This window comes from Zosterops lateralis (genome assembly GCF_965231275.1).
Source record: "Zosterops lateralis genome assembly, chromosome: 32".
Classification (NCBI taxonomy): Eukaryota; Metazoa; Chordata; class Aves; order Passeriformes; family Zosteropidae; genus Zosterops; species Zosterops lateralis.
In genome coordinates this window covers 2,193,483-2,206,183 of record NC_139792.1, presented here as the reverse complement: position 1 = coordinate 2,206,183, position 12,701 = coordinate 2,193,483, and the positions used below count along the sequence as shown (strand labels likewise).

Here is a 12,701-nt window from a genome sequence, read left to right as displayed (position 1 = left end):
GAATCTGGGTGAGGGGACAGCACTCAGGCCACCCCACCCCCATGGCTGTGGGACACATCCCCCCACCCACAGAGGGTCTGACCCCCTCCTCTAAACCAGCACCCCCATCCCCACTCACATCTGGGCGGGGGGGCTGGGCCGTGGTGAGTGTTCTGGCGCTGTGGGGACATCGGCCGTGGCACGGCGCCGCTGGCAGTCCCCACACACTGCAGACCCTGGGGACCACTGGCAGCTGGAGTCAAGCCCTGTGGGGTGCTGGCCGCAGTCTGAGCAGACCCAGCAGTTCTGTGGGGGGAAGCAGAGATATGTCAGGGGGTGCAGTGGGGGGCTGGCACCCCACACCCCCAAGTATGAGCAGGACTTACCTTGCACTTCCAGGAGCCGGTGGGGAGGCCCTGGGTGGCTGGCTCTATGCAGGAGGTGTGGTAGCCCTTGTCACATGCCTCGCACACCAGCATTGCAGAGTCCCTGCTGGGCTGCCTGTGGGGCGCAGGGGCAAGTGAGGGCTGGGACCCCTCCTTGTGTGCACATCCCAGTCCTCACCATGGGGCTGGGGGCTCACCTGCAGGTTTGGCACACTTTGCACTCGGGGCACTGCCAGCCTGAGCGCTTGCGAGGCGTCAGGGAGATGTCCAGGCAGGCCCCGTGGAAGTGCTGCCCGCAGCTGGTGCAGAACACCAGGTCCCGCAGGTCGCCCGGCCCGTTGCACACCGAGCACCGCGCGTCCTCTGTCAGCCACGAGAAAACGGGGTCAGGGCTGTCTACTCGTGGGGTTCTACCCTGCCAGGACCCCTTGCCAGGGCAGGAGGGTCCCAGCACCCAGAGGTGGTGTCCCCAGCCCCACGCACCCATGTCCACGGCCTCAGCCACGTGCTCGGGGCAGAGCAGCCGCAGGGTCTTCATGGACTGGAAGCAGCCGCTGGCGGCGGCACAGGGGAAGTGGTAGAGGCGGGAGCAGCCGGCGGCCGCCCGGCACGGGATGGTGGCCCCCGCCCGCCCGCAGCATTCACATTTCTGAGGGCAGAGGAGTCCGGGGGGTCAGCGCCGCTGCAGGGGAGCCAAACCGAGCCCCTGCCATGCCCCCAGACTCCTCGGAATGTTCTCACCTGTGAGATCCCTGAGAAAACAGCTCTGGCCACGTCGGCCACCTCCGGCCCTGCACCAGCCGCCCAGGCCGCACACCAGTGGTGCACCCAGCAGTGCCCTGTGGGGAGAGAGCGTCAGGGACAGCCTGGGGACACCCAGGTGGCAGGATAGGACACCTGTGCTGTGACCATACTCACCCGTCGGCTCGAAAAGCTGCGCTGGGGTCACCCCCTCGGAGAAGCCAATCTGTGCCAGGCCGTCACCCGCCAGCTCTGGCTCTGGGGGGAGCTGGCTGGGCCCTGGGGGAGGCTGGCCAGGCCCATCAGGGGGCTCGTGGCCCACCAGCCGCTCGGGCCAGTCGGGCACCGGCTCGAAGCGCTGCAGCTCCCGCTGCCCGTGTAGGCTCCAGTCCCCACAGTTGCAGAGGGCACAGCGGCGGCCCAACGGGCTGGGAGAGGACAATGAGGGGTGTCAGGGATATTTAGGACGCCCCCCAATGGCTCCATGCCACTCCCAAGTCCTCCCACCCTCACCTGCCAGCCTCGGGAGGTGCCTCCATGCCCGTGCTCTCTGGCTCCGGCCCCACAGAGGCTCCTTCGGGGGGTTTCAGGGGGTCCCCCTCGGCGCTGCCCATCTCCTCCGAGGCCATGACCCCATCGGCTGTGGGGAGAGGGGGTGTCACCACTGCAGGGGAAACAAGGACAGGTGCCCAAAAGTCCTGCCCTGGCTCACCTGGTGTGGCTGCATCCTTCTCCTCGCTGGGCACCTTGTGTTTGTCCATCCTGCCTCCGGCGTTCCTGGGGGGCCACAGCTGTGGGGGGGACATCTGTCAGCACCAGGGATGATGACACCTTCCCCAGCAGCTTTGCAGCCCCCTATGACCCTCTACTCAAGGGACAGAGCAGCATCTTCCCATCGCTCTCCCCAAGGCAATTTGCAGGCTCTGGGATTGGGAATGTCCCCCAGGAGCAGGGGGTGGCTCCCTGATCCCGCCAGGTCCCAGAGACCCCCTGGCCTCAGCCATCATCCTCTGCCTCCCCAGGTCCCCCCAAGTCCAGGCAGTGACACCCTGACATATCTGGGGCAACCAAAGCCCCAAGTGACCTCGATTAAACCATGGGGGAAGTGGGATCAGTAACCCTGACTCTACCACGCACCAACACCCCAGGGAGTCACCAAGACCCCTGAGGAGCCCTAAAAAGCACAACCAGTGTCCACAGCAAAGCTGGGACCCCCCAGTGCCTCCCACGTGGGGGATTTTCGGGAGGAGTTTGGGATGCAGCAAAAAACATCATCCCCACCACCAGCACCTGCCTGTGCCCCTACTTCCTCAGGCCCGGCACCAATCCTGCACAGCACAGGGGGCCCCGGGATAGGTACGGGGGGAAAACTCACCCCAAAACACGACACACAAACCAGGGGGGGGCATAACCTGACCTGCAGCCACCCCCTCCCAACCCTGCCTCATGTGCACCCCAAAAACCGAGAGGGCTCCGGCACCACGGGGGCAGTGAAAGGGACCCCAAACCTGCCCAAGAGCCACATGGAGGGTGAAGGGGGAGATCTGAGGGGGACCCGAGGGCACCGGGGAGGGGGAAACGCGCTGGGGCAGCGCCAACCCCCCAAAAACACGAAACGACGCGGGGAGGGCGGAGGGAGCCCCCGGCGGGGTCCCGGCCGCGGGGCAGGAGCGGCCTGTCCCACCCAGCGCCCCCCCGCAGCACGTCCCGGTGGGCCCGGGGCTGTTCGGGCCCTTCCCGGAAAGGCTCCGGGGCCGGGGGCACTCGGGCCCTCCCGGGAAAGGCTCCGGGGCCGGGGGGAGGCCCGGCCCGCGCCCCCGGGTGGGCAGAACCACCACGCGGGGACACCCGCACCCCACACCCGCCCCGGTGCGCCCGGGCCGCGCTTCCCCCGCTCCCCGGTGCAACCGGGGGCTCGAGCCGGCCAGGCCCCGATCCCCGGCCCACCGCGGCCTACGCTGGCACCGGCACCGGGCCCCGAGCGACGGGCCCGGCCGGACCCGCGCCGCAGCCTCCCGGGCCCCACCGGTACCGGACACAAAGGCGGGGAAGCCGCGCTCTGGGCCCGGCCCCGGTCGGGCCTTACCGGGAGCGGCGGCACGGCGGAGGCGGCGCGGCCCGAGCCCGCACGACCGCGGGGCCGCTCCTTCCGGGGCCGCCGGGGCCCGTCCCGCCCGCGCGGGCCCCTCGGCGGGGCCGTTCGCACCCCCGCGCCCCCCGCCCGGTGCTCACCCCCGCGGCCGCCCTACGCCGACGGGCCTCGGGGCGCGGGGCGTTCGGTGCTCCCCGGCGCGGCCATTTCCAGAGGAAAGTAGGTCCCGCCGCCCGCCCCCGCCCCGCCCCGCCCGCCCCGCCGGGGCCGCCGCCGCCGCGCTGGGTCCTAAGGGGGAGCCGCGGACCGGGGGGCGCCGCCGCTCCCGCACTACTTTGGGCGGCGGGGGCTGCGGGCGGAGGGAGACGGTGCGCGGCGGGCGGGCGCTGCGGCCGCGGCGGGGGGGGGCGCGGGGGGTGTGACGGCGCGCGCGCGGCCGCAGCGCACGCTGCCGGGCGGGGCGGGGGGGAGATCCCTCCGCCGCGCTTAACCCCGGCGGCGCCGGGGCGGGAGCGCACGTGGGCACCGGGGGGCGGGGCCTCGGCGCCAGGCTCCGCCCCCTCCCGGGAACCGGCACCGGGGCGGCCCCGGGGGTGAATAGAGAGAGCCTTCCGGGACCGCCATGGCCACGGGGTTAGGGGAAGGGAGAATGGGCTCCGGGATGGGGTCCGCCCACGGTGTCCCGGGCCGGTGTCTCCGTTATCAGCCGCTGTGTCCGGTCCCAACATTTCCCGTAGCAGCCACCGGGGCCGGTCTCGGTGTATCCGGAACAGCTGCTGTGTCCGGTGCGGGTGTCCCCGAATAGCCGCTGTACCGGTCCTGAGGTCCCTGGTAGCAGCCGCCGTGCCCGGTCCTGGGGTCCCCGGTAGCAGCCGCCGTGCCCGGTCCTGGTCCCCGCTCACGGACACCGTGTGCTGCTGCTGAGCCACGGTCCCGCACCGGGCGCGCCCGGTTCCGGTATTCCCGGAGCAGCCGGTCCTGCTCCCATCGCACGGTCACCGTGAGCCCCGTGCACAGCCCTCGACCCGTGGACCCCAAACCCTAAGGAGTACATGGGGCTGGTACCCCCCATGTCGGGCCATATCAGCCCACTCAGACCCTGAAACCCACCCCGGGACCCCCCAGTCCCGGAGAGGGGCAGGGGGATCAGACCCAGAGCCCCCAGGAGCCCAAACCCCCAGACCCAGAGATCTGGGAGCGCTATTGAGGGGGTGCAGCCCCTCTGAACCCCCGGGCTGCACTACCCTGGCCCCAGCACCCCAATAACCCACTTCCCACCCCCCAGCAGCTCCTGTTCCTCTTTACCACCATAATTGGGTAATTAGCAATAATTAGCCCGGCTGGGTGGAGATAAGCCACAAGGGGAACTGCAGCCAGAGCGCCCTCCCCACACTCACGAAGCAGGAGCTGAAGTTCTTAGGGAGATAAATGGGGGGGAAAGGGCTGAAGAACCCCCCAAAGGTACCAGTGAGGCCCTTAGGGTGCTCAGCCCCATGAGGGCAATGGGGCTCAGCCCCATAGCACATCCAGGGCTGGGCAGACCCCTGTGCTGGGGTGTTGGAGGGGCCTCACATTCTGCCTCCCCCCCAGCAAGGAACAGCTCCCCCAGTCCAGGGGTTTACAGGCAAAACAACGTTTAATTGTTTCAGCCCTGACTCCCACGGGTCCGGCCCGGCCGGGCTGCGGCCCCACGCTGGGAACAACACCCGCATTCAGCCCTGGCTGCCACAGCAGGACTGCCCAGACCTGTCCTTGTGCTTGGGGGGGACAGCAGTGATGAGCTGTGGGGCTCCTGGCTGGGACAGAACCCCCAGCCTGCTCCCAGCCCCCTGTGAGCCCCACAGCCTGTGCAAAGTGAGGGTTCCAAACCACAGCAGGACCACTTGGCTTCCCCAAAGCCACTGGGTGACAGTCCTGGGGAAGGGTCTGGTGCATACAGGGGTCCTGCCCCATCCCAGGGATCACATCAGGCAGCAGCTGGTGGATCTGCCACAGGAGTTGTCCACCTGGTTGATCTCCTCAATGAGCTTCATGAAGATTCCCATGGTCACCTGGGGATGAGGGGACATCAGTGACAGCACATGGGGAACCCTGCTCCCAACCCCGGGTGGGCTCCATCCCCCAGACCTGGCTCTCCTCGAGGAGAATGGCCCCCCATGACTCTGCCAGCCTCTTGCCTTCATCTGTTTACAATTCACAGCAGGGGACAGGCAGGATGTGCCACTGGGACACAAACATGGGACCCCCAGAACCCCCCTTACCTCTGTAGGGCAAGGTCTGCCTTGTTCCCCACCAGCACCACGGGCACGCTGCAGGCACAGGGAGGATCAGGGCCCAGACCTGGGAGGGACAGCACTCATCCTGTCCTTCCCCAGCTCTCCTACAGCTCGCTGTGGAGGGTCTTGATCACCAGCAAGCTGTGGGGACAAGGGGACATCCAGCCACTTCTTCCCCCTGAGGGGTCCCCCCGTCCCAGGTGACTCATCCCCGAATTTTGGGGGCTCCTCACCTCTGCAGGGATGTCACTGAGTAACCAGGACGTAGCTGTGAATGCTGATGATGAAGGAGTGTGGCAGGATGGTGTAATCATCCTGGGAGGAAAAAAAACAGTGGCAGGGGTGGCTGGGAGTCCAGCAGCCTCACAACATCCCCAGACCCCCCAAAATGCTCCAGCATTACCTGCCTGGCTGTGTCCACCAGCTGCAGCTGAAGCTCATCTTTGCCCACCACCAGCACCTTGTTTTAGGCTGCAAGGGTGGCACCAGGTCAGGGGGGCTGCCTGGGACCCCCAAATCCTCCCCTGGAGGCTCAGTCAGACCCACTTCCACCTCATTCCAGGAGCACCTCAGCCCCCAGCAGAAGGTTTTGGGGCACAACCCACCCCCCACAAAAGTGGGGGCACGTCTGTCCTCATCACCTGGGGCCTCACAGGGGTATCAGGACGAGGGACCCCGGGCAGGCAGCCCCCCACCCACCTTCCCACGAGGGACTTATTGCTCTCTACCGTGGGCTCGTAGCACTCGAATGTTCCCTCCAGGAATTGGGGGCCATGGAGGTTTTACCTGGGTGGGGGGAAACAACAAGGCTGGGTGGTCCCGGCATCACCCCGGGGCCGGACAGAGAGACGGGAACTCCTTCCCGGGAGGGGCTACAGGGGACACGGCCCCGGAGGGTCCACAGGAGGTCCCGGAGAGGCTGCCCAGGCTGAACACGACCCCAAGCCCCGCTCGGGGTGGGGACCCACCGTGCTGAACCCCTTCGGTCCACTCGCTGTCCCCGGTAATCCCCAGTGGAGCAGCCCCGCTCCCACGCACCCACCGGGCAAGGGACCCCCGGAGGGCAGGGCCGCCTTCCCCAGAGGGCAGCACCCCTCTCCGGAGCGCAGGGCACCCCCAGGCCGAGTCCCCCCGCAGTGACCCCGGGCGCGGTAACCGAGGATGGGAACTTTGCGGGGCGGCGCGGGCGGGCGCAGCAAACGGCGCAATAAACCGCCCGCCGTGCCGGGGGGCGTGGCCGCCGACACTACACCGGCGGCCGCACGTGACCACAACACCGCCCGCCCGCTCCCATTGGCTGCGCTGGGCGGAGGGGGCGGGGCTTAGAGGCCGCGCAGGCGCATTGGCCGCAGGGGCTCTCCATTCATGAAAACGGAGGGAAGGGCCGTGGCCACGTGGTGGTGGCGCGTCTGAGCGGGAATGGGGGGGGTGGGGGGAGTGTCCTGGTCCTGACCCCTCCATCCCCCCCAGCCTGTGTCAGAGGAGAGAGACCCGGGAACACACTCCTGCTCCCCGAGATCCCCATCGCGGCCTCCCCCGGCCCCAGGACCCTCAGCCCCCAGGGATATTTCAGGATGCTTGACCCCTGCCCCAGGGATCCCCAGCCTCTCTGATGCGCGACTCAAGCCTCAGGGACCCCCAGCATGGGAATACCCCAATTTCCTGCAGTGCCTAATCCCAGCCCCAGAGACCCACAGCCCCTTAGGGATACCCCAGCCTCTGAGAGCTGCATGGCTATTCCCTTCACCAGAAGCTGAGTCACGAGGTTGTCTCCATTTGACCAAAATTCGGAGAATGTCAGTTTTTTTCTCATCTAGGCGTCAGAAAGGCCAGGGGGGACTGGGCTCCCTACTCCCAGCACCAGGGACTCCCAGAGCCCCAGGATGTCAAACCCTCAGGGATACCCCAACCCCCTGCAATGCCCTACCCAGTTCCAAGATACCCCAGCTGGATACTCCAGCTGCGTGGGACGCCTGACCCCCACCCCAGTGACCCCCAGACCCTGGGATGCTCCAGCTCCTCAGGATGCCCAGTCCCAGGGACCCCCAGCCCCCTGGTTTGGTCAATTCCAGCCCCTCTAGACTCCCCAGCCTCACATATCCCCCACTTCCAGCCACAGCTCCAGTTGGGCCATAGACTTCTTTTATTTTCCCAAACAATTAAATAGTAGTATTTCTTTTGTTTTTTTTTTAAACTGAAGTGGTTAAAAGCAGGCTGCCACCTGCCCCATGGGGTGAGCCCCACTGCTGGGGCAGGCAGGCATGGGAGACATTTATATTACCATTTATAAATAGAAAAATAAAACTCTCAAGCAGGGTGGGTTAGCGGTTAGCATGGTTAGAGTTGGGCCTGGCACAGGGTGCCCGTGCCCATGGCAGACACCCGGTGCCCATGGCAGACACCCCATCCAGCCGCCCTGGGTGCAGGGACAAGGACACTGTGGGTCACAGGGACAGACCCAAAGCAGGGGGATGGGCAGGAACTGCTGCCAAGTGCTCAGTGTTGGGGTGTTTTTGGCATCCCCCCAGCTGGATTTGGCCCCAGGGCAGGATCTGGTGGCGCCTGGCTGTGGCTTGACAGCACCAACCCCGGCCCCAGCGCAGTGGTTAATAAAGCAATAAATACCGGGAGAACATGTCGGGGTCCAGGCGTGGGGTCCCAGCTGTGGGGGACTCTAGGACACAGGACAGGGCTGAGCCAGGTCCCTGGGCCACCCCAATACTGGGGGTGACACTCCATCCCATCCCCACCACCCTGTGCCCCAGGGCAGTGCTGAGCCCCAACCTTCCCACAGCACCAGGGGATGCCCCTATCCCTCCTCCCCGGCTCTGAGGGGTGCCCAGGGCTGGAGTCCCCTGCTTCCAGTGCGTGGCATCACCTGCCATGTGGTAACTGGGGGGGAACAGGGACCCCTACACCTGCAGGGTCTCATGGCCCAGCACGCCCCCGGCCAGCCAGTAGAGCAGGCGGGAGTACCAGTGCATTCCCACCTCGGGCACCGTCCCATTGCCCCCCTCGGGCTGGGCCGGCAGCAGCGAGAGCAGCCCGTGGAACAGGCGGAGCGGGGCGAAAGCCCGGTGGGCCCAGCGGTGACTCTCCAGGACGGCGTAGCAGGATGCCAACACCCCATTGACCAGCAAAGTGCCGTGGGAGGTGAGCGGAGCAAAGACCCCCACGCCATCCTCCCGAGAGACTCTCAACACCCTGGTGGGGCGCAGCCCCTGCCCGCCCACCCCGTGGGCCAGCACGGCGTCACCGGGGCGCACGCGGCGGGCGAAGATGGGCAGGAAGGCGGCGGAGCCGTTGGCTGCCCCACGGGCCGCAAACACCAGGTGGGACGGGGTGAGGAGCAGCCGCCGTGCTGGGCTGGCCGTCTCGATGGCCACGAAGGAGGCACGTTGGCGCAGGTCCCGGTCGAGGAAGAGCAGCACCTCGGTGGGCACCAGGCGCCCGCCCGGCTCGGCGCCCAGCACCCAGTCACCCTGGCGGAGCTCGGCCAGGCCCCGGCGCTCGCCGCTCTCCAGCGTCACGGTGGCGTGGCCGGGAAAGCAGCCACCGGTGCGGATGGCCAGTGAGTTATCTGGGAGGATGGAGAGAGTTGTCGGTGTCCCCACCAGCCACCTCCACCAGGCCGCCACCTCCAGAGGGGAAACGGCAAGCCCCAGACCCCCAAACCACCCCCGGAACAAAGCGGGTATTTTCCAAAGTTCCCCCAGTTCCTGCGTGCAGCTCCTGAACGCTGCAGGGCCCCTTTGTCCACCCGGCACTGACGCCCTTTGTTCTGGGCTGGAACGGTGACATTTATGGCCATTTTCACTTTCTGTCAATTGTCATTTCTGGACTGGATGGGAACTGCTGGCTGGAGCAACTGTAGGGCTGGGGCCTGCAGGGCTGGAGGCTGCAGGGCTGTGGGGCTGCATGGCTGTTCCCCTCACCGGGAGCTGAACCACAAGGTTGTCTCCATCTGGCCAGAATTTGGAGGGGAAAATGAGGTTTTTGCCTATCAGGGGGCCAGACACCAAGTGGAGCAATAATCCCACATGGATCCAGGATGCCAAGGGGAAGCAGCAGGGGCTGTGAGGCTGTGAGCTGGGATGTTTATGGGCATGGCAGCCCCTTGCCCTGGTGGCAGCCCCTTCTGTGTGGTACCTGCTTTGACGGAGACATGGATGTGAGCCTTGGACTCATAGTAGACCCAGTCGAAGCCGGCCTCCACGGCCAGCCGTGCCAGCATGCCGTACTTGTGGCGGTCGCGGTCGGACGTGGTGATGTCCAGCGCCCGGCCCTCGTAGTGCAGAGAGTCGGGGAGGTGGTGCCCGTCCTCATCCCAGCCCTCGGTCACCCGCAGTTTCACGCCTGGCCACATGTTCATCACGGCGATGGCCAGCGAGTTCACACGCTCCTTGCAGCGCTGTGGGGACACGGCAGCACCGCTGTCACCCTCCCACAACACACAGGACACCCCACAGGAGCAGACAGACACACCAGGCCGGCAAACGGCTTTGAGAGAGCCCAAAGGGGCTGCTGTGGGGGCAGATGTGGTGCTCTCTCAGGGCGCAGAGAGGGTCACGGCCAAGCTGCCCCCTGCCTGGATGCAGGTTGAACGTTAACGTGCCCCCGGGTCCCGTGGTGGAGCTGCTCCACGGGCAGCCGGGCAGAACAGGCAAGGGACCGGGACGGGCACCGGGACGGTGTCACCTTCCCCGCGGCCACGGCCATGACTGATTAACCTGGTGAGGGGGCTGTGAAACAGAGCTGGGGGCTGACCCTGAACCAGCCCCGAGTCCTGGCTGACGGGGAGAGCAGAGCGTCCCGGGGGTCGTTCTCCCATCAGCTGGGGTCGGAGCTGCCCCCGTTCCCCCCCGCACCCGCTGAGGTCACAGCGTCCCTCGGTGCCCCCCATCCCCCGTTCCACAAAGCGGCTCCCGGGAGCGCGGGGCCGCGGGGGCGGAGTGCGGGCCGCGGGCCCGGGGCGGCCGTGCCGGGGGGGGCCCGGCAGCGGCGGGGGGGCAGGAATGCGCTCGGCCCGGCCCGGCCCGGCCCGGCCACAATAGGCGCTTTCCAGCCCGGAGCTGACCTCAGGCCCCGGGAATGCCGCCGCGGCCACAAAGAGCCCTTTCAGCCACCCGCACCCCGGGCCGGCTCCGCGCTCCCGGGCGGCCCCGCCGGGTCTCCCCGCCCCGGCCCGGCCCGGCCCGGCCCGGCCGCCTCCGCCGTCCCGGCTCGCGGGAGCTGCCGGCGCCGCCTGGACCACTCGCAGCATCCCCCGTCGCCATGGCGACCGCGGGGCCGCCCCTCGCCATGGCAACCGTGAGCATCCCGGCGGGCGCGCGGCGCGTCCCGGGCTCCGCCGCCCCGGATTTTCCCCGAGTAAAGGGGTAACCGAGAGCTCTCCCCCCGCGCTGGGGGAATGGAGCCACCTCCTGCCCCGGTGACATCCCGTCCCGCCAATCCCCGACGGGACCTGCTCGTCCCGGGGCTCCGAGGGCCGTGGGAGGGAGCAGGGGACGGGAGCGAGGCACCGCCTGAACCGGACAGGGATTAGCCAGGGAGGATTCGGGCTCCCGGGGAGGGTCGGTGCCGCTCGGGGGGATCCGGGAGCCCCGGGATGAGCACTGAGCCCTGGAGAGGATCAGTGGTGGCCGGGAAAGCTCCGTGAGCCCTGTCGAGGGTCGCTGTGATCCCGCCCGTTCCCCCGCTGCCCCCGCGCCCCCGGTAACGAGGCCAGGCCGGGCCGGGCCGGGCGCAGCCCCCACCTCGGTCATGAGCCGGTCCGCCCCCGTGTTCTCCTCGTCCTTGAAGATGATGTCGGGGTTGTAGTTGGGCACCAGGTCCCTGAAGCGCTCCGAGCCCCGCAGCACTTTGCCCTCCGCCTTCCCGCTCGCCCCCAGCGTCTGCTCGGGCACGTTGGGTACGAACTGCTTGTAGAGCAGGGGGGAAAGCTGCCGCCGCCCCAGCCGCCGCCGCCCCACCGGGCCCCGGCCCGGGCCGCAGCCCAGCACCGGCGCAGCCAGCAGGCAGGCGGCGAGCCCGAGCAGGACCAGGGCGAGCGGCCTCCACCGGGGCATCCCGCCCGTCGGGCCACGGCGCCTCCGCCGCTCCCGCTCACTCGCCGGGGGCTCGGGCGGCCGGGGCGGGCATGGTCCCGGTGCGGCGGCCCCGGGGCTTTTAGACGGTCGCGGTGCCAGGGGCGGGTCGGCGCCGTTTCCTTCTCACACCCACGGTCCGGTCGCTGCTGCGGGACCCGCGGCCGCTCGGGAGGACTGACCGCCCCCCCGTACCCCCCCCCGGTGCCTCACCCACTCGGTTGCACGCCCACGGTACCAGCACCCCCTCGCCCGGAGCTGCACCCCGGTCTGGAGGAGTCCCCGGGACACCCCGAGCGTCAGGGAAAGCCCTGGCAGAGCCGGGTCCGGCACTGGTCACCGGCAGCAGCTCCAGGCACTGCCCCGGGGCACCGGCTGCTGAGGCTGCCCCGGGACCGGCACCGGGATCTGATCCCGCGTCCCAGCCTCGCTCCCCCTTCCCGTCTAAACCCCGCACTCCGGTGCCGCCTCCTCTCCACGGTCCCCGCGCTGCGCTCCGGTACCGGACACCCCCTTATCCCATCCCAGCGCCGTGATTCTGCTCCTGGGATCTCTCCTGCTGGAATCGGGGACCCCTCTCTCCCAGTCCCGGCCCCTCTTCTCCCCCCGCTGTCCCTTGCACCGAGAACCCTCGTTATTCTAAGGCTGAGCCGCCGGTTTCTGCACCTGCTCCGTCCCCTTGGCACGGCCCCGCTCCTGGACCCGCTCCCTGGCTCTATCCCGGTCCCCTCTGTCCTGTCCCGGTTCCTGGCCCAGCCCCCGGTACCGGCTGCCTCGGGTGGTGCCGCTGGGCACCGTGCGCCGCCCTCGGCCGCCCCGGCCCGGCTGCCCCCACCGCGCCCGCTCGGCTCCGGCGCTGGGCAGCCCCGCCTCGGACCGGCCCCCGGCAGCGGCGACAGCGGCGGCCACATCCCCCGGGGCCGCCCCCGCGGGGCTGCCCTGCCCCGGCCGGCCCCTCCAAGGCACCCCCGGACCGGCACCGGGGTCCAGGTACCGCCGGGGATGGGGCCGGGCGGCTCCGGGACTGGCACCGGATTCCAGGAGGGACATGGGCACAGCAGCGGGGCACCCCCGGACCGGGACCGTGCCCCTCGGAGCAGCACCCAGAGCTCCCGGTGAAGCGTTCAGGGGTGCCCCGGCG

The 12,701-nt window shown here is 68.6% G+C and overlaps 3 protein-coding genes across 3 annotated transcripts; all 3 read right to left on the bottom strand.

Moving 5' to 3' along the window:
• Window positions 1-114: 114 nt before the first annotated feature.
• Window positions 115-1,892, bottom strand: LOC310920941 (histone-lysine N-methyltransferase 2D-like; the record flags this gene model as incomplete). Its single annotated transcript, XM_083880998.1, has 8 exons — window positions 1,819-1,892; window positions 1,620-1,746; window positions 1,284-1,534; window positions 1,107-1,204; window positions 849-1,014; window positions 563-728; window positions 366-480; window positions 115-285 (listed from the first exon to the last, which is right to left on the bottom strand). The coding sequence occupies exons 1-8, from the start codon at window positions 1,865-1,867 to the stop codon at window positions 115-117; spliced, it is 1,143 nt and encodes a 380-aa protein (XP_083737124.1). The 5' UTR covers window positions 1,868-1,892.
• A 2,008-nt stretch (window positions 1,893-3,900) lies between these two features.
• RHEBL1 (RHEB like 1) lies at window positions 3,901-6,300 on the bottom strand (the record flags this gene model as incomplete). Its single annotated transcript, XM_083880997.1, is given in 11 exon segments — window positions 3,901-4,239; window positions 5,205-5,249; window positions 5,460-5,521; window positions 5,524-5,554; window positions 5,558-5,578; window positions 5,582-5,615; window positions 5,708-5,732; window positions 5,735-5,789; window positions 5,878-5,934; window positions 6,080-6,243; window positions 6,246-6,300. Coding segments are annotated over 11 exon segments (888 nt in total).
• Window positions 6,301-7,607: 1,307 nt separating this feature from the next.
• DHH (desert hedgehog signaling molecule) lies at window positions 7,608-11,542 on the bottom strand (the record flags this gene model as incomplete). The annotated part of the gene is made up of 3 exons (XM_083881138.1): window positions 7,608-9,054; window positions 9,624-9,885; window positions 11,231-11,542. 3 exons carry the CDS (start codon window positions 11,540-11,542, stop codon window positions 8,387-8,389), a joined length of 1,242 nt encoding a protein of 413 aa, XP_083737264.1. The 3' UTR covers window positions 7,608-8,386.
• Between the last annotated feature and the right edge of the window lie 1,159 nt (window positions 11,543-12,701).